General features: G+C 33.2%; 2 protein-coding genes across 3 annotated transcripts; both read left to right on the top strand.

The window, feature by feature from the left end:
• The first annotated feature begins 9,781 nt into the window (after positions 1 to 9,781).
• LOC122603106 (aspartic proteinase 36-like) lies at positions 9,782 to 15,276 on the top strand. The gene is made up of 12 exons (XM_043775723.1): positions 9,782 to 10,185; positions 10,305 to 10,425; positions 11,554 to 11,981; positions 12,089 to 12,245; positions 12,538 to 12,620; positions 12,705 to 12,801; positions 12,909 to 12,981; positions 13,090 to 13,287; positions 14,206 to 14,327; positions 14,430 to 14,531; positions 14,617 to 14,714; positions 14,827 to 15,276. The coding sequence occupies exons 1-12, from the start codon at positions 9,863 to 9,865 to the stop codon at positions 14,996 to 14,998; spliced, it is 1,974 nt and encodes a 657-aa protein (XP_043631658.1). The 5' UTR covers positions 9,782 to 9,862; the 3' UTR covers positions 14,999 to 15,276.
• A 1,257-nt stretch (positions 15,277 to 16,533) lies between these two features.
• LOC122603105 (U-box domain-containing protein 4-like) lies at positions 16,534 to 20,280 on the top strand. 2 transcript variants are annotated; one of them, XM_043775721.1, is made up of 5 exons: positions 16,534 to 16,588; positions 16,876 to 17,166; positions 17,245 to 17,358; positions 17,990 to 19,810; positions 19,911 to 20,280. In XM_043775721.1, the coding sequence occupies exons 2-5, from the start codon at positions 16,897 to 16,899 to the stop codon at positions 19,968 to 19,970; spliced, it is 2,265 nt and encodes a 754-aa protein (XP_043631656.1). In that variant the 5' UTR covers positions 16,534 to 16,588; positions 16,876 to 16,896; the 3' UTR covers positions 19,971 to 20,280. The 2 variants fall into 2 exon arrangements, with proteins under 2 accessions (XP_043631656.1, XP_043631657.1); XM_043775722.1 differs by lacking the exon at positions 16,534 to 16,588 and having other exon boundaries at positions 16,852 to 17,166.
• The last annotated feature ends 4,295 nt before the right edge of the window (positions 20,281 to 24,575 follow it).

Below are 24,575 nucleotides of genomic sequence, written 5' to 3'. Positions count from 1 at the left end.
ATAGTGTTACAATTTGACTTTTCACATTACAAAATGTGAACAATTAATATACGTTAACACACTTTCAAGTGTGAACTAATTTTTCTCACATATATAAGTGTGAAAAATTTAAAAATTTTCAAATTCTTACACACTCATAAATGTGGGTTATTTATATACATTTTGAAATGTGAAAAAGTTTACAAATTTGTTCACGCTCTTTTAAAGTAAGTGTGGACAACTGACATATTTGTTGTAGTGCGCCCAAGATGATCCAATGGCTCTTACAACCGAAGTTAATTAACACTAACATGGCCACTTGGCTCAAGGTTTCTTTAGATAATCGATTGCATGTAATTCTATTCACCACTATATGCCTGGTTCCTAAGAACTACTAGACCATGCAATGCATACTAGATTGAAGGTGAAGTCAGCAGCATTGGAAGCTATATATGTAGCAACATCATCAGATAATCCTGCAGTGTGCTTTGTCATAGCTAGTGGATATTCAACGCTCATGATTGTGGTCATCATGGATAGCTTTGTCACGGGTATTCCAATGGATAATACACTGTCTCTAGATCACTTATGGCTATTGTGATCCTTCTGTTTCTCTCTGGAGGCGGATATGGGGCAGGAAGCCGAAGGTGAAGCCGTGAAAGGAAACCTTCTTATCTTCAACCCGATATTGAATTATGTCATCACTTTCTGTCCCCTGAAAATTGTGGTGCTTGACATGGAAAGTTATTTAGCCAAGTTTGAGTATCACTTAAATGCAGAGACGGTATTAGAAAAAAATTTCAAATGGGGCAAACTTAGAAAACTTATGAAAAATAAATCTAAAAGGGGGCAAAATGTTAAAAACCTATAGAAAATTTTTAAAATTTTATGAAAAATTTAAAAATACATGACAAAATTTAAATTTGGAGGGGGGCATTAGACCCCCTTGCCCCCCTTTAGTACCGCCCCTGCTTAAATTCCTTAACTTAGGTGCGGAACACTCACATATTATTTTTTTAATCCATAAAATTCATGGGGGTCATGTGATTTAATTAAAATTCAACAAATATTAAAAAATTAGTATGTGAGGGGTTTCACACATAAGCTAAGCTGTCGGACAACCTTATATTCACTTTTCCATATATATATATATGGAAAAGATAAAATGAGTCCAACTTATTTTGAGTTCAATTTAAGTCCATTGATTTTTTTCCATCTCTTCAAATTCCAACCACCTCCTACCAACACCACCATCATCTCCGACCACCACCATGATTTTCTGGCGACGACGACCACCGCCACCACGACTTACACATGTGTAAGTTACATGGACCTTTTTTGGACTCAAATTAAGCTCGACTCAATATATATATATATATATATATATATATATATATTTATTATTTTGAGAACCATTTTTTTTGTAAAAACCATAAGAACTCTTAAATTATATATTTATTCACATGTGTTATTTGTTCATTCGCATGTGAAATGATATAAAAATGTATGTTGTAGAAGAAACTTTTTGAAACAATCTTCAAAGTAGCCTTTTGTAAACTTGTGAATGAATTTGTTCACCTTTCTGGTTCATATCTGACAAATGACTATATATAATGTTTTTTTGATTTTGCCCCTCTAGGATTTTTTTCCTGATACTGCCGTCGCTTTTACATCAATATATTTTACATTAATAACCATACCACTACCGCTACAACCACCGCTACCACATCGTCGCATCACGTGGGTGTATGACTAGTACATTGTAAACTAACCATGTGTAAGACAGGAAGATATATACTGATATATATACACACAAAGATTAGCCTTATGCCCTTATATGATTAAAAGTAAAATAGATAAATAAACAAAAACCCTAAATATTGATCAATAAACAGTTAAGAGACCAAATATTAGAAATTTGTAGTTTAGACTTTAGAGATAGATATTGACTTAAAAAAATTAAATCAAATACACCAAACCTGAGTAGCAGATGAAAGAGTGAGACAGAGAAAAAGAACAACTCCGAGATTGTAATTAAGATCGCTTCTGTCTTCCTAGTAGGTTTTTCAAACACAGGTAGGTGGCATTCGGGTACACGTTATTTGCATGAGCCTTCAGTTAGCACTTATCATAGTTAATTGTAGTTGCTCCACTGTTTGGCCGGGCTAATATATGTACAATTAGATGTAAAAATTAGAGAGGCTACAGTGGCCCAAAGTTACCCCAAATAGTTGAACTGATGGACAAGAAAAAACCATTTAACTCAATTATTTCAGTCTCGTCATAATTAAGCATAGCGTTGCCAACTTCTTCCTCAAGTATTTCGTCGTTCACGACTATCAAATTTTTGATACGTTCATTTGACGACATTAAAAAGACTTGATGAATTAATCTGTCTTTTATTTTGTTTGATTGTTATTATTATTTGGGTCAAAATACATTGAAAAAGAATAGGCATTTTCACTTTCGAAAAATAATTTTTTTCATTGCATATAGAACAAAACCAATCAAGACGAGTGAAAAATCTTGGATAAACACTTTTAGAAGCTGGATTTTTTTATTCAACTAACTTTAGGACTCAAAAACTCGTTTTATTTACAATTCCAAACCACTATTGTAAAACTCACCAAGTCGAGTCAAGGTATGGTGCCGAGTCGACCCGATTCGGCCGATTACTCCGAGTACTCCCCGACTTGACCACTTTGACCCCCGAGTACTCACCACATAGACCCGAGTACTCACAGCTACTAGTCGGCCGACCTAAAAATGCATAGCGACTTCCACAACTTTGTTCCGAAAAACACTTCTTCTATTTGTAACTTTCTAAACGGGTCGTTTACTAACAAACAATTTTACAAACTTACCATCATACACATTCCTACACAAACTAATGCATAAATTTCAAATTCCCCTTTTTGTGAAGAACCCTGATCATAAACTTCCCAAATCTTTAGGGGTAAAAAGAATGATTAATCATAAACTACCCAAATTCCCCTTTTAAATATACGAGAGTAAGTACCCGTGCATTACGGCGGTGAAATGATGGGGGGTGATAGGTCATAAATGTGATAGGTCATAGAGTGTGATGGCCAAATGCCTTTACTGTACAGGTTTCGCTCTCGGATTTGAAAATTCTTCGAAAGTATATCGAATGACATCTCTAATGAAAGAGCATGAAATTTTAAGAACATTCATATAATTTTTATAAGAGTTAAATATAAGAATGGTCCCCGTGGTTTGTCACTTTTTGCAACGGTAGTCCCTCTCTTAATTTTTTAGCAACAATCGTCCCTGAAAATATGTTTTAGTTGCAACGACGGTCCCTCGCTAACAGAATCATTAATTAGTGTCGTTAGGTTTCTCATGTGAGTAGCACATGAGGGGTATTAATGTCCTTCCACCTACACAAACATAGGGGTGTTCAAAAGTATTTGTATCCAAACACGTTATTAAAAAATCTAATCCGATATTATTTGAAATGTCGGATATTCAAATTTCGGTTCGAATTTGGATTTAGATTTAGGTAAAGATTTTTGAAAACTTCGGATATTCGAATATCCAAAAGGGATATTTTACCTATCTTATCTTGAAAATTTTAGATATTTCGGATATCCAAAACCTTTGGATATGTGTTCGGATATTCAAATCCACTATCCAAAATTTTGAATATCATTAATTCGGATAGCCGAATTGTAGGGAAAAGAAATAAGTATCCTAGAAAAAAATATATCTCAAGTATCTGAATTTTAGAAAAAAATAAATATTATAGATATTGTCGTATTATTTGATATTGAGACTAACGTTTTGGATACTTTCGGATATTGAAACTAGGATTTTTCGATATCTTTTGATATTTTCGAATATTAAAAAAATGATATTGAAATCTAACCAAAAAAAACTTCTAGATATTTTTAGATATCCAAATTATCTGAAACTTTTCAAAAATTACTATCCGAATTTGAATCCAAAATTTATTGTATCCAACTTTTTATAGAAAATAGGATCGAATTTTTGAGTCATGGTTCAAATACGGATACTTTTGAACACCCCTATGTTTATGTAGGAGGAATGACATTAATACCTCGCATGTGCTACTCACATGGAAACTTAACGACACTAAGTAACGGTTCCGTTAGTGAGGGACCACCATTGCAACTGAAACATATCTTCAGGGACCACGGTAGCTAAAAAATCAAGAGATGGACTGCCGTTGCAAAAAGTGACAAACCACGAGGACCATTCTTGCATTTAACTCTTTTTATAATCTATCGATGTACGGTTTTTTAGATAAAATTTTTTTTAAATGAACTGGAGGAATAAATGATTTATGGACGAGAGAGAAAAAAGATGATTGGTTGAGATTTATGGAGAAATAAAGAGTATTATAGTTATATTAGGTAAATATAGAATAGATAAGGGGGCATTTTGAAAAAATAAATGTTGAAACTTAAAATTTATACAGAGAAAATTTGTTTTATAATATATAGTATAGAATAGATATAGATATATATTTATTGTTCTAGTTCCAGTTTCCACGTCTATATTTCGTTTCAGCTTTGGTCTATAGAGTTTATGCTTAGGGGGTGTTTGGTAGGAGTAAATCAAAGAGAATGGAAATGTAATAGAGAATAAATATAGTGGGAAATGGAATGAGTATTTGGAAAAAGAATCGATTCCGTCGTTTGGTACAAGCAAAGAATGAATATATAAAAAATACTAAATTTTAAATAATAATCAAATTTAATACATATAACATCACTAAAACAAAAAAAAACAAAAATTAAAATTTTCATTCCCATCAATTCTCTACATTTCATAGAGAATTGAGGGAATGGAATCGATTCTCTATTCTCGATTCTCTTTCCCATTATTCATTACAACCAAACATAAGAAGTGTTTCTCATTCTATTTCCACCATTTTTATTCCATTGTACCAAACACCCCTTTATTCTTTGCATTACTGGAGAAGTGTGTTGATGATGCAACTTATATAATTCTGACATTCGTTCAACTATAACTATCTTCTTTTGTAGATGGTAGTTTGGATATACATCTTAGAAAGGTTTTATGTGATTATTACGACATACAATAAAGTCATTTTCTATACAAAATCGGTTTATTATTAACACTGAATTGATTAATTCAATGTTGATAATAAGATTTTGCAATTACCAAATTTGAAATGCTCTTCTAATAAATAAATCTTGTTACATCTATTATCTATAAATTTATAAACCCTTATAAAACATATTCAAATTCCTATTTTAGAAAATTCAGTACTTTTTGATACCCAAAATACTCGTATTTCTTAATCATAATTTACCTATACACGTAATCTATACTTTTATAATATCGAAGAGTATCAGGTATGGTTGCTGCACCCAGAATCATCTAGAACGCCAACTCAACGTCACATCAGCTTATATCATTTTAATACTTTTTAACCGTTATGGATACAGAACGATGCAGAACGCAGAACCTTCATTATTTATTTATTTTTTATAGATTACATAATTTAGTTTTTAAACTTTTTTTATTCAATATAATATACAAATACAAAAATACTATCTAAAACGATTCACAATAAATAAAACTAATTTAACTATTTTGTAATATGATAATAATTCAAGGTTCAAATAGAAAATTTATGTTAAAAGAAAAGATAAAGTTTGCTGTATTCTTTGACTTTCTTTTCCTATTCCTGCAACACTTATTTTAATTTATTACTTGGATAGTTGAATCACTTCCCAGCAATACATATAATGTATCCGTCTTCTCTACTTTCTTTTCTCTTTGCAACTCCATTACAAATTACACACATACATATATAAATAAAGTGGATACAAATAATAGTCAAATAAGATCCTGGCACACCATATTCACTAAAGGCCAAGAAAAAAGCTTATGCCGGACATCGGCATCTACAAAAAGAACCCCGAATTCTTGATCGGTGCCGGATGGGGAGTTATGGATAGGTGGTCGGTACCGGTTGTCAACTCACTGTCCGGGGTTGGCATTATACTATCATACCTCATGCTCTAATAAAAAAAACAACCCTCTCTTTAAATGTTACTCGTACATTGAGAAATTAACTAAAATAACATAAATGATTAAATTACACTACCTCATTTATTTTTTAAAATATAAAATATATATCTTAATTAACCTTTAAATCAATTACTTTTACATCAATTATCTTCATCACTTGACGCCGCTTCCACCACAAACAGTCGTTCCCACCACCATACCGTCGTCTCCATGACTACCACCGCATTACGCGGGTACCGTACTAGTATATCCAAAAAAGGGGATGACAATTCAAGTGTTCATGAGTCAAGTCCAACCAAACACTTCCAAAAACAAGTGTTCATGAGTCTGATATTTTTACGAAAATAATTGATTGTCAATGAAAGTGATCATCTAGCTATAACTTACATCTACGTGCATTTCATCATTGTAATTGACACTTATATAAGAACAAAAACAGGGGCAGGTTTTTAGGCTTCTAATGTTGGCCAATGTTCAACCACCATCCTTACGGCTTGATAAAACTTTACTCGAATTTACGCAGTTAAATTATTTTCATTGAGACCCCAAAAGAGCATCAATGTACCTTGGACAAAGAATGTTTAAGAATCCAACGCGACAACAAAATTTTCATTTTGCTTCATATTTAACCATACAAAAAGCCTGGATAAGTCAATTTTTCTTACTTATTTTTCGATATCAAGTCAAACGACAGACTCATAAGCCAGAAACCAAGCTAAATGGTGTGTTTGCCGTAACATATTTAAGGACTTTCAAAAATAGCCCCATCTTTATGGCTTATTTTGGGACTCTATAGTAAAGCGAAAATTTCAATTTCAAGTAGATCAAGCTTTATAAACTAGCCCAACCAAGCCAAAAGCTCCTAATTGAAAGCAAATATCATATTTTCAATTTTATACTTGAGCTAAAAATCTAACAATAAGGTTTATAAAATCAAATGCAAAATTTATTTGTATGTTTATATTTAATTTATGCTAGTGACAAAATAAAACAATGAGAAAGCATAATAGGAAAAATGAGGCTCAGATCTGTTTACAAACGGAACAAGTTAGGATAATCCGCCATGGCTGCAATTTACCAAAGGTTGCAATGTGGAAAATAATGTATTTTCACAACTTTACCATCCTTTTGATATTGCCCAGCCAAGCTACAGATCTATCTCAAATAACTTATTCCATAAAGAACTTGGATCTATATTCATATCTGTATATAATAATCATCACTGCCTCTGATATCATAAAAAGAAGAAGAAAAAGAAGACCACGATGATTGATGATGATGATGATGATGATGATTATATTTGTCATTGAAAAATAAGCAATACCAAACACACCGGCAAAATGCTTTATAATATAGTATAGATAGATATAGATATCGATATCGATATAAAGAGATAGATGGTTTGTGAGAGGTGATTGGATTGGGTTGGTCTGGATGAGATGAGGGTGGTTGATTTAAGGAGCAACTGATAATAAAGAAATCATTGGGAGGGAGAAGGGGCAACCACCCTCAAAACCCTCTAAAATTCCTCTCGCCGCCCTCATTCTCTGATCCAAGTTCTTCTTATTAAACCTATTTTTGCCCCCAATTCTATCTTTTTATACACTAGTTTTTACTAACTTTCTTTTTTCTTTTCTTTTCTTTTTTAATTAAATCCATTATTATTTATCAAGTTGAAAAATCATTTGTTTATCAAAAATAATTTATTTAAAATAAATGATTTCATTTTATGGAGTTATAAATACTTGATTTTATCTGAAAAAATGTAAATAATTCAAAAATAAATAAATAAAACACGTTCACGATAAAAACTTAAAAATCATAGATACATACAATAAAAACAATTGAAAATTTAAGGCATATTTCAAACGGAAAAACAAATATGCTGTTAGAAATATATATCATTTTTCATTCCCCCTCACAAATTCGCAATCTCTCCCCCAGAAAATCACGTGCGTAAATACAAAATCATTCACCCTCACAATCTGCCAGCATACTTGTTAACCCCTATTTCAAATTGTCGAACTTATGTATTTTTAACAGAAATGACAGGGTTTCTACTTCATTTTATTATTACTGTAATTGATGATTTTAAAAACCAATAACATTATGGTATTATATGGGTAAATTATAAATAAAGCTATCATAATGTTTTAGTTTTATTATACATAATAAGTTAGACAATGCAGAAGATCATAGTCAAGTTCAAAATGAAGCATATATAAGTTAAACTAAAAGTATATATTGTTAATCAAATTACGAGCATAGTACCCGTGCAAATGCAGCGGCGGTGATGAGGACGAGTAGACGACGGTCTAGTGGTGTAGGAGATGGTACTATTGGTGGTGGTGACGGCGGTGTTAAGTGGTGTAGCTTGATAAAAGGTGATAGTGAAATATTTAAAAGAAAGACTTAGAGTGTTAATTATTATTAAAATAAGAGTTTATAATGTAAATTAATTCATGGACAAATTTGGTATTTTATAAAAACTCTTTCCATAGTAGGTGTTTATTAAGGGCAATTTAGTATTTTCGTGTGTAACTGTTGTGTAACACTTTCCAAAATTGGGGGTGTAATAATTTTTATAAAGGATTATAGATAAGAAAACTCAATAATACTCGTATGCTGCATATTAAATCAATGCACGTGTTAATTAACGTAACAATTATGTTACAGTTAGAAAATAAATAGATATAGATTATGAATGTATAGGTAGATGAGTGTATCAGCATCGTCTTATTCATTTTGGAATTAAAATTTTATATTCAACACACCTTTAATTCACAAATTCTCTCTATATTTTTTGTTAATATAATTATAATTATTTATAAAAGCAAATTACATATAAGATGAAATAAGTGATTTCGTTGATTGTTATTATATGATAGAACCTGATAATAATGATCATATGAAGATTATTAAAAAAAAAAGTTTGGAATAAGTTAGGATGGAAAATGAGATTGATGATCTAGTACAAAAGAGAATGATGATCATATCATATATGTTGCGTGTAGCATCTAACATTATTTACATACATAATGAACATCATAATCTTTGTTTCAACAATTATAGATAGTAATAGCCAACTAATAATTCTGGGAAAGAATTTTCACATGAAAAACATCAATAACATAATTGCTAGAATTAAAATGTTACAAAATATAAAATCGTACATACTTACATAAAGACTTATTCCAAGATAACTCCTTACATGTACATACTTCACCACGATCATGTTTTTGAAAAAAATAATAATCTGTACAACATTGAATTTTAATCGTACAATACTAAACATGTTTCACATTATTATAATTATTATACTATATAACACTTTAATATATGTTTAATGGTGTACGGTAAATCACCAAATTTAGAAAAGGGAAGTAATAACATCAGATGACAATATTTTAATGAGTAACTAACGGATTTTGAGTTAAAAAATGATGATAATCGAGTAAGTTGTTATACAAATTGCATATAATAAATAAAACGATGTTTAAACAAATATAACCAACACGAATAAACCCAAAATATATTCCTTTAATAACACTTTAAATTCCAGTTAAAGTACTAAAGTAACGCCTAATTTTGCCATTAGGAAACAAATTTTATTATTTTAACCTAACTGCACGTTACCAAACTACCAAAGTTAAAAAAGGTAAAAATATAAACTAGTAGTACTAGTAGAGTGGTAGTAGTAGGAAAACCAAAAAACACATCTCCTTTTTTAACTTCCAGATCCAGTGAAAAAATTCACCGTCGCTGATGACTTGATACCGGAATTAAAATTCGTCCAAAAATTCACTCAAAATCAGATCAGTGTGACCGTAAAATTATGGCACGATTTAATGTCGGTAAAATAATCCTATCAACTTTTATATTGTTTAATATTTTACGATATTATTCGTTATATGTGTATGTATATGCGGTTATTACTGTTGATGATAATGATAATGATCCGAGTGCTGTTATTCTCCGGCCAACGTATTCCGGTAACAACCGCCATACGATGTTTTTACCGCTTTTTCCGTCTCCGCCTAATTCGTCGCGAAGCTCCGGTTTTTCCGGCGACGGAATGTCTCGCCGGCATCTTCAGAAGTCCGATAGTCGCCGGCCGAATGCGCGGATGGCGCTACATGATGATCTCCTTCTCAACGGGTGTGTTATGTAATTTTTTGAATTTTTGTTTGTATATCTGTATCTATTTTTGTGTATAATATTGGATTATTGAGCTGAAATGCTGAATTGGTTATAATTATTGTTAATATTATTATTAGGTATTATACGACGAGGCTGTGGATAGGTTCTCCACCGCAGAGGTTTGCGCTTATCGTTGACACCGGAAGCACGGTTACTTATGTTCCGTGTTCAACGTGTGAACAATGTGGCAAGCATCAGGTACTTGCCGTAATATATCCCGATGTTTAGTGGTTGGTTTCTTTGAGTTTGGTTTGTAGTGACTTAAAAGTTAGTTTATATTGGTATATTTAGCATCTTTAAAGGAAGACGTTCTAATGTCGTATTTTCAAATTAAATGGCTACAAGGAATTAAATATTTTCATTATTTCCGAAACAGTAAAAAATTGACGTCACAAATGACGTTGTTCCATTTGGCGCCAACCTGTAACATAGTGCTTGTATGTTCAGACTTTAGATATCAGATTTTAGGAGTAGTACAAGGTATATCATACTATCATGAATCGTTTTACCCATCGTGATTTGTAAGGTTGTTAATTGCAGATTTGTAGGGGACGTTGAGACATCCTTCAGTGAAAATTCGGTGCTAGCTTAAGATATAGACTTTCATAGAATTTAAAGTGAACATTCTGGAATAATTTCCAATGTATGGCTATTCCTTTTAACACACAAACATTTTAGATATGGGCTTATATTAAGATGCTTTGATGATTGATGTGCCTGTTGTGCTCTGATGTGTTCCCACAGTACATTCCTTAAATTCTAAGGAGTGACTGACGTATATGTATGTCGTCAAGGAGAATAAACGTTATGTCCGTATGTAACACAGATTTATCAACCTTCTAGAATTGCTACAGTTTATACCATATTTAGGGCTATTTGGGGTTATTCAATCTATCCAACAGTATCGTAGGATGTATAAAATTGATTTGGTCATCTGTGTGTGTGTATATATATATATACACATGGGGGGAAATATTAAATATGTAATTATCGCTATGTGTACTATGTGTGGCTAACTTCTATCGTTATTTTATTATTTTGCTAAAAATATCTTTGAATGCATGTTCAAGCGTATGTATTTTTTTAAAAGCATAAATTCCCATTATAGCTATGCAGTGTCTGCTTCCTGATAAATTATTGTTAATCATTATGAGCTATAGTCATCCCTGCAATCATATTGGTTGCATTGTCTTCAGAGTTGCATGTATATATCTACATGAAAGGTAGCTTTATTGGTGGTTGATTATGTATTTTTCAACATTCAACGGCATTTAGACTTGTATTCATTCTTCTCAAGGCTTTGAATTTCGTTATTGATCTCACCAGGACCCAAAGTTTGATCCAGAATCATCCGACACATATGAACCTGTGAAATGCAATATTGATTGCACATGTGACAATGACAAGAAGCAATGTGTGTATGAAAGGCAGTATGCTGAAATGAGTTCTAGCAGTGGTGTCCTGGGTGAGGATATTGTATCATTTGGCGACCAAAGTGATCTTCCACCTCAGCGTGCTACTTTTGGTTGTGAAAATTTGGAAACTGGTGATCTTTACAGTCAACATGCTGATGGAATAATGGGCTTGGGCCGTGGCGATCTGAGTCTAGTTGATCAACTTGTTGATAATGGTGTGATAAGTGATTCTTTTTCTTTGTGTTATGGTGGAATGGACGTTGGTGGTGGTGCCATGGTTCTTGGTGGTATTTCTCCTCCATCTGGGATGGTCTATGCCTACTCAGACCCTGTACGCAGGTATGTTTTGTATCTATTCTTCTTATAGATACAAAACTTAACGTCTTTTCTAACAAATTACATTTAATACATCTCACACATTTACTCTAGTCTCGGGATGGCAACAGCCCATATTACAATGTTGAGCTGAAGGAGTTGCATGTTGCTGGAAAGCGGTTGCCTCTAAAACCCAGTGTTTTTGATGGAAAACATGGAACAGTCCTAGACAGCGGAACGACATATGCGTATCTACCTGAAGCTGCTTTTCTTGCATTTAAGGATGCTGTAAGATTCGGTTCTGATAAACATTTGTATTTGTATTACTTTCTCACCGTATTGCTATAGGAAGGCAAAGGTTTACCTTACTAGATCAAAATATTTGTACATTGAAGGCTGGTTGATTTAACTGAAGGACCTTTATCTTCTTTAAGATGCTAGTGTAATGAAATTACCTTGATTGATGACTTGTAACGTGCATTTCCAAAACTTGAGTTGGACAACTATTTTTTCTTATTTTCTTCTTCCATCTTCTTGCCATTTTATTCCTATCTTATTATTTTATAAATCTTCTATGCAGATCATGAAAGAACTCCATTCTCTTAAACAGATCAGAGGTCCTGATCCAAGTTATCGTGACATTTGCTTCTCTGGTGCCGGAAGGTATTGTTGTGAACTATCGATATGTAAAAGTAATCAAATCATTGTGCTCAAATAAGAATTAACGTTAAATGTTTGTTGCTTCAGTGATGTTTCCAAACTATCAGATACCTTCCCGTCAGTTGAAATGGTTTTTGGAAAAGGACATAAGTTGTCACTGTCCCCTGAAAACTACTTGTTTAGGGTAAGCTTTTATTTAAGTTTTCTCATGATTTTCCAAATCACATTATATAGTAATTCCATGAGTTTGTTTCCATCTCATTTTATCTCATTTGTTTCTTATTTGAAAAGCACTCAAAGGTTCGTGGTGCATATTGCCTGGGGTTTTTTCAGAATGGAAAGGATCCAACAACTCTGTTAGGAGGTATCTAGCATCGCAGATGGGCTTTCCTTGCTAAAGATTTTTTTTTCCCTTCTTTTTAATATATTTTCTTATCAACAAAAGTATTTAATTGGAATATCATGTTCACAGGCATCATTACGCGCAATACTTTTGTTATGTATGACCGTGAACATGACAAGATTGGGTTTTGGAAAACTAATTGTTCTGATCTATGGGCAAAACTTCATCCTTCTGATGTGCCCCCATCTTTACCAGATGGATCAAATTCTACTGCAGATATGTCTCCTTCTTCAGCTCCAATCGGGACGCCATATCATATCTCTCCGGGTACAATAAGTTGCTTTTTAAAGTATTGCATAGTAGAATTTATCCTAGTTCGATGTAATGTGCTAAGCCCAAGTTAGCTACTAAAGGGTAGGTTTGGCATTCTACTTTAGCTATACATAGAGGGTTAGGAAATGTTGTGAGTAATTATGATTGGGATAAGAATCGAGTGAGTGAGCATATTGGGAGAGGGGAGTTATTGATCTCATAGTAGGCCATTATATAGGAGTGCTGGCATATTTCTTGAGTAGTGGTCGTTTATCTATTTCTTATCATTCATTGCTATTTTATTCAGTCTACTGTTCAGTTTTTTGGTGTTCTCTGCCGCATTATATGTGTTCTATATCTGTCATGTGTACTAGGTAAAGGCAATATACCAGTTCATGTTTCTTGTATTTCCAATCTTCCATAATCAAATATGCACCAAACTGTCCTTTCATTTTATCTATAGACAACTTGGCAGATACGTGAATGCATCCAAATTCAGTTATTCTTTCGTTTATTAAAAACTTTGGTATATGCATGGAGTCATGAATGTTCTCTTTTTGTGCAAGTTTTTGTCTATTTCCAGCCAGGACCCTTTTTGTGGCTTAACTTTGTAGTCTTAAAGCATTTAGTACATCCTTTTTAAGCTTAAATTTATAATTTATTATAAAGATATTGCAGGAGAATAATAAATATATAAACGTTTTGTGGAGGTCATGTACTCATGTATGTTTATAGTTGCTGTTAGATAATCTTAAAAGGAAATGGTACTTTACTACATATGCCAAACTATATTATGACTTTGTGAGGCGAGATTAAAGAAGCTTACTTAAGACTGTTGTTTAAGCTGCTTCTTGTGAGGTAGGAATTATGGGTGAAAACAATGACAAGGAAAATAAGTGATATTCATTATTTCTTATTGACTTTGCTTTGCAGGGTCGAAAGTTGGAAGCATAATTTTTTATATGTCACTGAATATTAGATACTCTAAGTTGGAACCCCACATCTCCGAGCTTACTCAGTTACTTGCCATGGAGTTGCATGTTAATACTTCACAGGTATTTTCAGGTTATGATTGCAACTAGTTGATCTTATTGAAGTATTTCCTTATTTAATCAGTTTACATAATAATCATTATTTAATGTAAATTATGGTTTCAGGTTAACTTGCTGGATTTTACATCTGAGGGAAATGGTTCCCTTACAATATGGTCCATAACTCCACCAAAACCTGCTGAATATATGTCTAACACAACTGCATCTGTGAGTTCTATACTAAATTATATAAAGTCGTTGATATTTTATTTATCTTATAAACATCAGACTTGTTATCTGTTTTTGGTGTCAGAATATTATTGCTCGGATAGCTGAAGATGAGATACACCTTCCTAAAAGCTTTGGGAAACATCGCATATCCAATTGGTATATTGAATCCGAACCAAATAGGTATATAAATTTATTCTTGTCTAATGACGCTCTTTGATATAATTGAAGACTTGTAGGTTAATGGTGGATTCAGATAAACATCCACTAATATACTTGTGATAATGATATGCAGAACACGGTGGCAGAACTACATGGCTGCAGTCATGATACTCATCTTGGCTTTAATATTTGGTTTATCAGCTCTTGTCACATGGTGGTATTGGAGACGACACAGACATCAAACTAAAATTCCATATAAGCCTGTAGATTCAGCTGTGCCTGAGCAAGAACTTCAGCCGCTGTGATCTAAAAAATTATTACATCTCAAACCTGTGTGGTCGTGTTGGATGGATGGGTTACTGGGATCATCACTTGGTTGATCAATGTTTTGCTCAATAGCACTGATAGCACATACTGAAATTTGATCATGATTGGTTGATGCTAAAAATTGGTTATAAATTTCCAAAAGCTAATGTGGACATCTTATAGTATCGGTATAAAATATGCTTGAAATTATTATGTGTATAACCTTATAGCTTACAGATAAATGGTACCTTGGTCTCTATGGCCAAGTTCATAGGTTTTTTCTTCTTGCATATGCTTTTCGTTTTAATGATAAGTAATTTTCATTTGAGTAGTTGCTTCCCGTTAAAATTTTTACGATGCCAATGTTTTAACCCATTGAATACTTTAAAGGCAGGACGTAATGCAAACTTTGTTATTTATTGTATATGTATATCATTTTTATCAACTAAGTTAATTGTAAGCTTAATTTAAGTATGATTTTTATATTGTACTAATTATTAACCCAAACCTCATATATTAAATAACTAGTTAATTAACTTGAGTTTAACCCGGGCATATTAATTAAAATTATAAAACTATAAAATAAGTTAAAAGAAATTATGTAATATTTGTTTTTAAAACATTATAACTTGATATAAGTCTAATTAATAATTCAACTAAAACAATAATTATATAGTTAATAAATCAACTAAATAAAAAAAAATATTTTATTTGTGATATTATATAAGAGAGGTTTTTTATTCTTTAAACAAATAATTGATATTTTTAGGCTATTTCTATATTATTTATATATATATGACATCATAATTAAATAAAAAGAATTTTTAAATGAAATATGATTTTGCCACATCAACTTTCTAATAATACCTGTAAAAAACAATCTTGTTTTATTATATATAGAAATAGAGATTATTTATCTTTTAGTAAACTTTAACAAATTATATTTTTTATTGTATAATTATCATTTTTATCGACTCGTAGTATTATCAGACAAGAATCAGTAGCTATGATTATCAAGGTATAGTGTTAGATATTCATAAACAATTTGCTTATTAACTTCAGTTTTATCAAAACATACAGTAATGTAAGAGATAGTGTTTAGGTTAACTTATACTTTTATAAGAAAGCTTATAGCAACTTATTGCTTATAAATAGATAGTCCATATTTTACACCAACACCAACCATTGTTGCATATTGCATGATATTAAAATAATTGATATTCAACGGCAATAAACAACCACTCAAATATCGATCCTTGACGGATATTATGGAGTATGGACCTCTATAACTATACATAGATCGTAAATTGTGTAGGATCGGAAGATTAATTGTGAGCGAGCCTAGATATAACCTTGATATATAAAATTATATATGGAAGTTCTTGTATCTTAGCCAAAACCATGTGTTAGAAAAAAATATATTAAACAAATAGTCAAAATGTGTTGAAAAACACTAGTCGAGTCGAATCGAATAGTGACAACAAAATTACAGGTAAAATGAAATAAAAAGCCAAAGCCCAATCACAATCACAACAAATGCTTCGCTGCTCAGAGATTTTAATCAATAATAAAATTTAAAATTTCTTCAGGTGAACACTTCTATTCTCTTAAATTTTGCTGCTTAAATTTTGTTTATAGGGTTTCAATCGCTGTTTGGACTAATTCAATAAATCTTAATTCACGCGTTTTTTTTAATTGGTCCAAAATTTTTATTTATTTCTTATTCTTTAGCGTGTTTCTATAGTTTGATTTTGATCTATTCAATGTCTCTCTCCCTCTATATATATATATGTTAGTGATGTTTATATAGATATATATAGATATAGATATAATTCTCTGTAAGGAATGATTTAGATAGTTTTTATCATATATACAGGTGTAGGTGTGATTTTGTGTGATGGAGATATCCCTGTTAAAACAGCTGCTTAAGAATATATATACTTTTCTTCATCGAGATGATAACAAGTATAACGACATTGTCGAAAAGTATTACGTCAAGGTTCAGGAAGTGCTTAAGTTAGTTAAGCCGGTACTCGAGTCTATAGTTGATTCCGAGGCTGCATCGAATGAGTTGTTACGAGAGGAGTTTGCGGGGATGAGTCAGTGTGTTGATGAAATTCGGGAGGTTTTTGAAGATTCTCATCCGTTGATGAGCAAAGTTTACTTTGTATGTTCTACGAACTTATGCCTTTTGAGTTTTGAAAATACCGGTGATTTTTATTGAATCGTTTATTTTATGGTTTAGGTGTTGAAGATGGAATCGTTGTTTGCAAAAGTTCAGACTCATGGTTTGGAACTTCTTGACTTGTTGCGATCATGTGAAGGACTTCCGGTTGAACTGAGCTCATCATCGCTCGAGGTACTTATTCTTGAACTTATTGTAGTGGGTTTAAGTGTTTGGCAATGTATTCAACTTTAGGCCAGAGTTTATTGTATATATTATGAATACCCAACTGCCAATTATTGCTATTGTTTATATCCTGTGGTACTCTTGTTGATGTGGTGTTAGTATAAGTTGTCATGTACTCACGTTATATTCATATAAGTTGCATTTCAGCAAAAAATTACCACCACATACATAAAGTAACAAATTTTGAAAGTTAAATGCACACATTAACAATATAGATTCCGGGCTATAGTTGGATACACTTGACAGCACTTAACTCTGTTACTTGTATAATTTAAGTAAAAAAAGGGTAATAGAGGGAACCCTAGCCCCGGTACCACAATTGGATACCCATCGACTCACCCCGTATGAGCCATATGATGCCGGTACAATACCTCCATCCTAATTCCCACATGATCTGGGCACCCTGAAGGATCGAACCCGCGTATTTAAACTTCACATGTGGGCCTAGGTTTCATTGGTAACGGGTACCTTAAAGGAATTATTTTTTGTGCCAAGCGGGGATCGAACCTGAGACCTTAAGGTCACCAACTGTTTTCCTTACCACTAGGCGTTTACTTACATATAGCATACTTAATTGCAGCATTGCGTGCATAAAATTAAGCAGATGGGATGTGATAAGCCGTCGGCCATTGTGTCCAAAGCTATAAAAGATCAAGTGCAGGGCATGGATATTAGCAAAGATATAAGGTCAAAAATTGCTGATTTGCTTAGTTTAAGGTCAAATCAGGAACTTCTAATCGAGCTGGTTGCCCTTGAAAACTTAAAGGAGAACGCTGAACAATTAGAGAAGGTTGAGGATGTAGAATATATTGAGGAAATGATTGGTTTTGTTACCCACATGCATAATTGCTTTGTTGAGATAAAACAGTCACAAAGCTGCAACCCTGTACCAATACCTCCTGACTTTTGTTGCCCGTTATCACTTGAACTGATGACTGACCCTGTTATTGTAGCTTCTGGGCAAACATATGAACGGGTGTATATCCGTAATTGGATTGCTCTTGGCCTTACTGTTTGCCCTAAGACAATGCAAACTCTTGCCCACACTAATCTTATTCCTAATTACACCGTCAAGGCATTAATTGCCAATTGGTGTGAAACTCACAATGTTAAGCTGCCAGGCCCTGTGAAGTCCACGAGCTTGAACCAACCTGGTTATCCCAGATCTCTGGTGCAACATGTCGTATCATCTTCAGAAGATTCCATCCCTGGAGTATCCGAAAATGGGCATAAGTTGGACAATGAGAATGACAGATCAAATGAAACAGGGGAGAGGAGTTCTGATCTTGGTGAACCTTCGTCGCTATTACCACCAAAAAAAGAATCTTCGGCTAGTAGTGGAATGGATGAAGAGTCACCGAAGGTCTCTCATGATGCAAATGATGAGCCTTTGCCACAGGCAGCAACGACATACACTAGTGATGCTTCAGGAGAAGTGGTAGCAGAGCTGCAGCCTGCCATCGTCTCCCCAAGTGCTGCCCCACAGAGGGAGCTGCATGAATATTCACCTCGATTTGGAAACCGATCACGGCATCAAATGTGGCGCAGACCATCTGGAAAAATGGTTACTGAAACCCGACCTGAGCTCAGTGGAGTCGAAACCCAAGTCAAAAAACTAGTTGAAGACTTAAGTAGTCTTTCACTGGATATAGTAAAGAATGCTACTCTTGAACTCAGATTACTTGCCAGACATGATAAGGATATTCGAAATGTCATAGCCAACTGTGGTGCCATCCCCTTATTAATTAACCTGCTCCGTTCACCTGACCAAAGTATCCAAGAAAATTCTGTCACTGCCCTTCTGAACTTGTCGATAAATGATATCAACAAAGCCACCATTGGTAATTCCGGTGCAATCGAACCATTAATTTACGTCCTTGAGACTGGAAGCTCAGAAGCCAAAGAAAATTCTGCTGCGACACTTTTTAGTCTTTCAGTTATTGAAGATAACAAGATACAGATCGGAAGGTCTGGAGCAATAGGGCCTCTGGTTGATTTACTAGGAAACGGAACCCCACGAGGGAAGAAAGATGCAGCCACAGCTTTATTTAACCTATCAACATTTCATGAAAACAAGTCCCGTATTGTGCAGGCAGGTGCTGTGAAGTACCTTATAGACTTGATGGACCCTGCAACCGGTATGGTTGATAAGGCGGTTGCTGTTCTGTCAAATCTTGCTACAATTCCCGAGGGGAGAGCTGGGATTGGTCAAGAGGGTGGTATACCTACTCTTGTTGAAGTGATTGAATTGGGTTCGGCTCGAGGAAAGGAGAATGCGGCTGCAGCCCTTTTACAGTTGTGTACTAATAGCAGTAGATTTTGCAACATGGTGCTCCAGGAAGGAGCTATTCCGCCATTGGTGGCGTTGTCACAGAATGGTACCCCGAGAGCCAAGGAAAAGGTGATTTGTTTAAAAAAAACTTAAATTCATTATCACGTTTGCTTGTTGATTTTAGTTCAAGTTTGTCATATAAAATTGGATTTTTTTTGTTCTCTTGCAGGCTCAGTCACTGATTAGCTACTTTAGAAACCAGCGGCATGGCAATGGTGGGAGGAGATGAGGAAGTTCTGTTGTTATTGAGGCCTCATCAGCCATTTTCGGGCAAGTTTTGTGTACACTTTGTATATCTAATTTGCAAATAATGCATAAGATAGGAGAAAGGAAAAGAGGATAAATGATTCTTTTAGGGGTTTGATTGAGTTATCTCCCGAATAACCTTTTTTTCTGTGATTTTTTATTTCATAGTTCATGCCTTGCTTTTGCATATGTTTATTCTAGTTTTTGAGGAAAACTTCATTTATTTTTTCAATCTGTATATAAATGATGGTATGCCTTTGTTTCATTTTCATAAATATATATATTCTTTTCCATTCTGTCATCTGCTTATTATTGACAGACACTGTCATTTACTTGTCTTCTTGGCTGTACTTGATCATTTCAGATACTATCTAAACATCTTGTAATATTTGAAGAAAAAAACTTGGTCATATTTGCTTCAGTTTAATACAATTAATATATATCATGACAGCTTAATTTTGTGGGTCATTCATACGTTATGTGGTGTTTGTACCTATTGGACTTGATAAGCTGACACCCTCACTCGTTGAACCATATAAAATTTGCTTGTATCACAAGGGGACGTTCCAGTAGGAAGGGTTCTTAATGTAGCAGTGTTGGAAGGATCATCCACTACTCATTACATTTTGATGCATCCCGATTCATTCTTTGATGCGATGATGCACTTACTATAGAAGTTTACTGCATCGAAGTGTAAAGGCGTCTTTTGTAAGGGTCATTTCCAAGTTTTTTGGAAACTTTTTGTTGTTGTTGAGAAAAAGCCTTGCTGGGTTGTAGCTTTCAGAAAAGACAAAAAAAAAAAAAGCATTGGCTTCAGAATGCTCCAAAGGGCCCCAAACATAAAAGCTACTTAAAAAAAAGTTCGTAAAAAAACCTTAGCTTCGTATCTGGGCTACGTCAGATGCATAAAATTGCAGTTTAGTTGCATCATCCTTCACACATTTTTTTTACTCGCTTTGTAAGCAGATTAATCCGAAGAGATAGCCTAGAGTCGGGCGAGTGTTCCTTTAAAAATGCATCACGTTGTTACATAATTCAAATCTGATAACCGTGTTTAATTTATAATGCCATTTACGTATCAGATAGTTTAGCTTTTTTTTGAAAGGCTACTTTCATTTACAACGGGTCACTCACACAATTGCAGAGTGACCAAACAATACACTTACAAACTATATACAATCAAATTGTTATACAAAAATCATTCCAATTTTCCCAGCTAGTGCTACATTCCCCTCTTCTACAATTGAACCCGAAAAAGCTGGTACTCTTAATATCCTAAAAGATTTTGTCAATGCAAACTTTCTCCTCAAACTTCTTTCTTCTTTCTTGCTCTCCACAAACACCAACGGGTTACAAACACAATGAGATTGTTTAACTATCATTATTCATTCATAGAACCTTTAGTTTTAATAAATCTACTATGTTATTATATGCATGGAATTAAATTTATTACAGAAATACAATGATAAGTTTAGATCGTTTATTCTCTATCATATCCCAACCTCAAGAAAGGTTTTATATCAAGCAGTAAGCTAAAACTTTTGCAAAATAATGCGTTCGCTAGAGTAAACACGTACATGATATGAAATTATAGTTAAAATATATATGAAAAAAAATGTCATTCGGGTGTTAGCCCAGGGGTTTTCCACAATGTGGTGAGGGGCCTTAAAAATGTTATACTCATCTAACACATGAAGAACAAACCCTTTAGGGCATTGTCAGGAGTCGAACCAGCGTGGGCACATCCGCATGAGAGTGTTAACCATTTATCAATTACTGTTTTTCAAAAATATAATATATATATATATACACACATATACATATGGTAACACTCCGGTGAAAACACTTTTAAAATAAGAACGGTGAGAACACTTAAAACTATCATTTTGATGCATTAAAAGTCCATAAAACTAACATAGTACATAACTAATTATCATTATTTAAGTGTTTAACAACACATTCATTTGTCAAAATAAAAAAAATCACGTTTTTTGTTTTGTGCAGCCATCTTAGATGCATATTCATCGAAATGATGCATCCAACAAAAAACGTGATTTTTTTTATTTTGACGGATCAATGTGTTATTAAACACTTAAATAATGATAATTAGTTATTCGCTATGTCAGTTTTATGGACTTTTAATGCATCAAAATGTAGGTTTTAAGTGTTCTCATTTGTTCTCATTTTAATTTGGTTTTCATTTGATAGTCATCCTATATATGGGTAACACTCTGGTGAGAACACTTTTAAAATAAGAACGGTGAGAACACTTAAAAACATCATTTTGATGCATTAAAAGTCCATAAAACTCAAATAGTGCATAACTAATTATCATTATTTAAGTGTTTAACAACACATTAATTCGTCAAAATCGAAAAAATCACTTTTTTTATTGTCTTACCAAATTAAAATATATATTAGCATTTATTGTATGATATTTTCACTAATGTTAGCAACACATAAATGGGTAAAACATATATAAATGGGTGGATCTATATACTATCAACTTTTAACTCAAACATCTATTATAAATGATACTTCCTTCATTAGTTTAACTTGCATGTTTTTTAGTCTTTCAATTCAAATTTTAACCATAAATATATGTATGTTTGTATTTTATAATATTTGATAAGAGTAAGATTTATATCAATGATAAATACATATAAAACCTAACCCGTTAACATATTTCACATCAAATATTATATAACACAACTAAAATTGTTAATGAAAAAAGTTGTAAATGAAATACTCAAAAAGTAAAACTTGAATATTTAAAATAGTAAGGAATGCATAATTTTCATATTTTCACACACAAAAAGAATTATATATAAGTGAACCTTTTAATAGATAATAATAAAATAAATACTTTGAAGATATAATTTTCATCGACATTAATATAAGTACTTGATGAAAACATAGAGCGCAAATTTAAAATTGATAAAAAGGAGTCGAAGTCATCATCAAGGGCATTTGTCTTTGCCTTTGGAGTTCTTTAAGTCACGATAACAAGGGCACTCTGCCTTGTCTGCGTATGGACTCGATGGGACGCACCCATTGCATTTTGCGCAACAGATTCCACAATATTTTAGGCATCTTTCTTGATAGCCCGCATTGGAACATCGTTTGCCACACTTGTCATCACATCCAAGCGTACCTACAATAATTTCATTTCAATACATACGAAACAATTTAACATATACGTTACATGAAACGAAAACGTGCATTGATAAATATGATTACGTACTTAGAGACGGGGAAGGGGTCGGGGAAAATGAAACGGCATCGGTGGGTTGGACATCGGCTATGGAGGAGGTGAAAAGGAGGTTGGTAATAAGTATAATTAGCACAAAGGGAAGGTTGTTCTTCATTGTGTTAATTAGATTATGGAATGATGTGTATTTGTGTATATGTATGGTTTATATTTATAATAGTGAGTATGGGTAAATCCGGGTGGACGAAGCCATGTGATAAAGTTGGGCCATGATCATGAATAAACAAACGTCAATTTCACATGGATGTGTTATTAAACATCATACAAGCCAACTACTCTCTTGTCCTTTTACAATCAATTATGTTGGTGAATATTGTTATAAAATCACGTATTAATTGGTAAGGATGGTTTTTTTCTCCCGGTGTTTTAAATACCGGTACATACATTACCAGTAATACTGGGTATCATTCGAGCGTCCGTTATAACCGGTATTACCGGGTACCATTCAATCGTCCAATACATCTAGCTCGGTTTTTTGTTTGATAATTTCACTATTTATTATCAGTGGTATTCTAAGAAACCAACTGGGTTGGATCAGTGGTTGGAGCTCATGCCTCTAGAAACAGAGGTCATAGGTTCGATTCTCATGCCCAGCAAGGCTGGAGGTCCTTTTCTACCTATGGTAGAACCTGGAAGCAGTCTCTCTACCTTTGATAGGGATAAGGCTGTCTACATATCAACCTCCCCCATACACCGTCGAAGACGGTATTATGACCCAAAACCCGTGAAAGACGGCATTGGGAGTTACTTTACTTTTTATTATCAGTGGTATTTTAGGTATTCTAATACCAGCTGTGACTGTGTGAGAGGTATTTGTCTCTGCCTAATTGAATGAGTTCCGGTATGAAAATAATTATGTTCCCGTATGAATATAATTATGCTCGATCTCCATTAAATCCGTTAGATAACAAAAGTAGCGGTTCAAAAAATTGCAGTAATTGATATTATGTTTGTTAGTATAACTTATGACGTTTGACTATACGCGTATTTTATTTTCAATTGTTTTTCAGCCACAAGTTAAAAAGCAAAATTAATTGTATGTATTTGACTTCCTTGTGAATTATTAACGTTATATGATAATATATATTTTTTAAAAGTTTATATGATACTCGTAATTGATAATTGCATACTTTTAACTTTTCACAAAATAACAAATGTACCTGATGAAGTAATTATTAATCATAACCAGCACTTAAAAACCGATACTCTCGGTCACTTGAACATTTTAACCATAAAAGGGTAATTCTAGACTCTAGAGTAACCGAAAGAATCATTTTACTCGACTGGATTTTGGTCTTGTAGAGTAAAAGATAAAAG

The sequence above is a fragment of the Erigeron canadensis genome, chromosome 6 (assembly GCF_010389155.1).
Source record: "Erigeron canadensis isolate Cc75 chromosome 6, C_canadensis_v1, whole genome shotgun sequence".
Classification (NCBI taxonomy): Eukaryota; Viridiplantae; Streptophyta; class Magnoliopsida; order Asterales; family Asteraceae; genus Erigeron; species Erigeron canadensis.
This window is presented reverse-complemented; position numbering and strand designations above follow the sequence as displayed.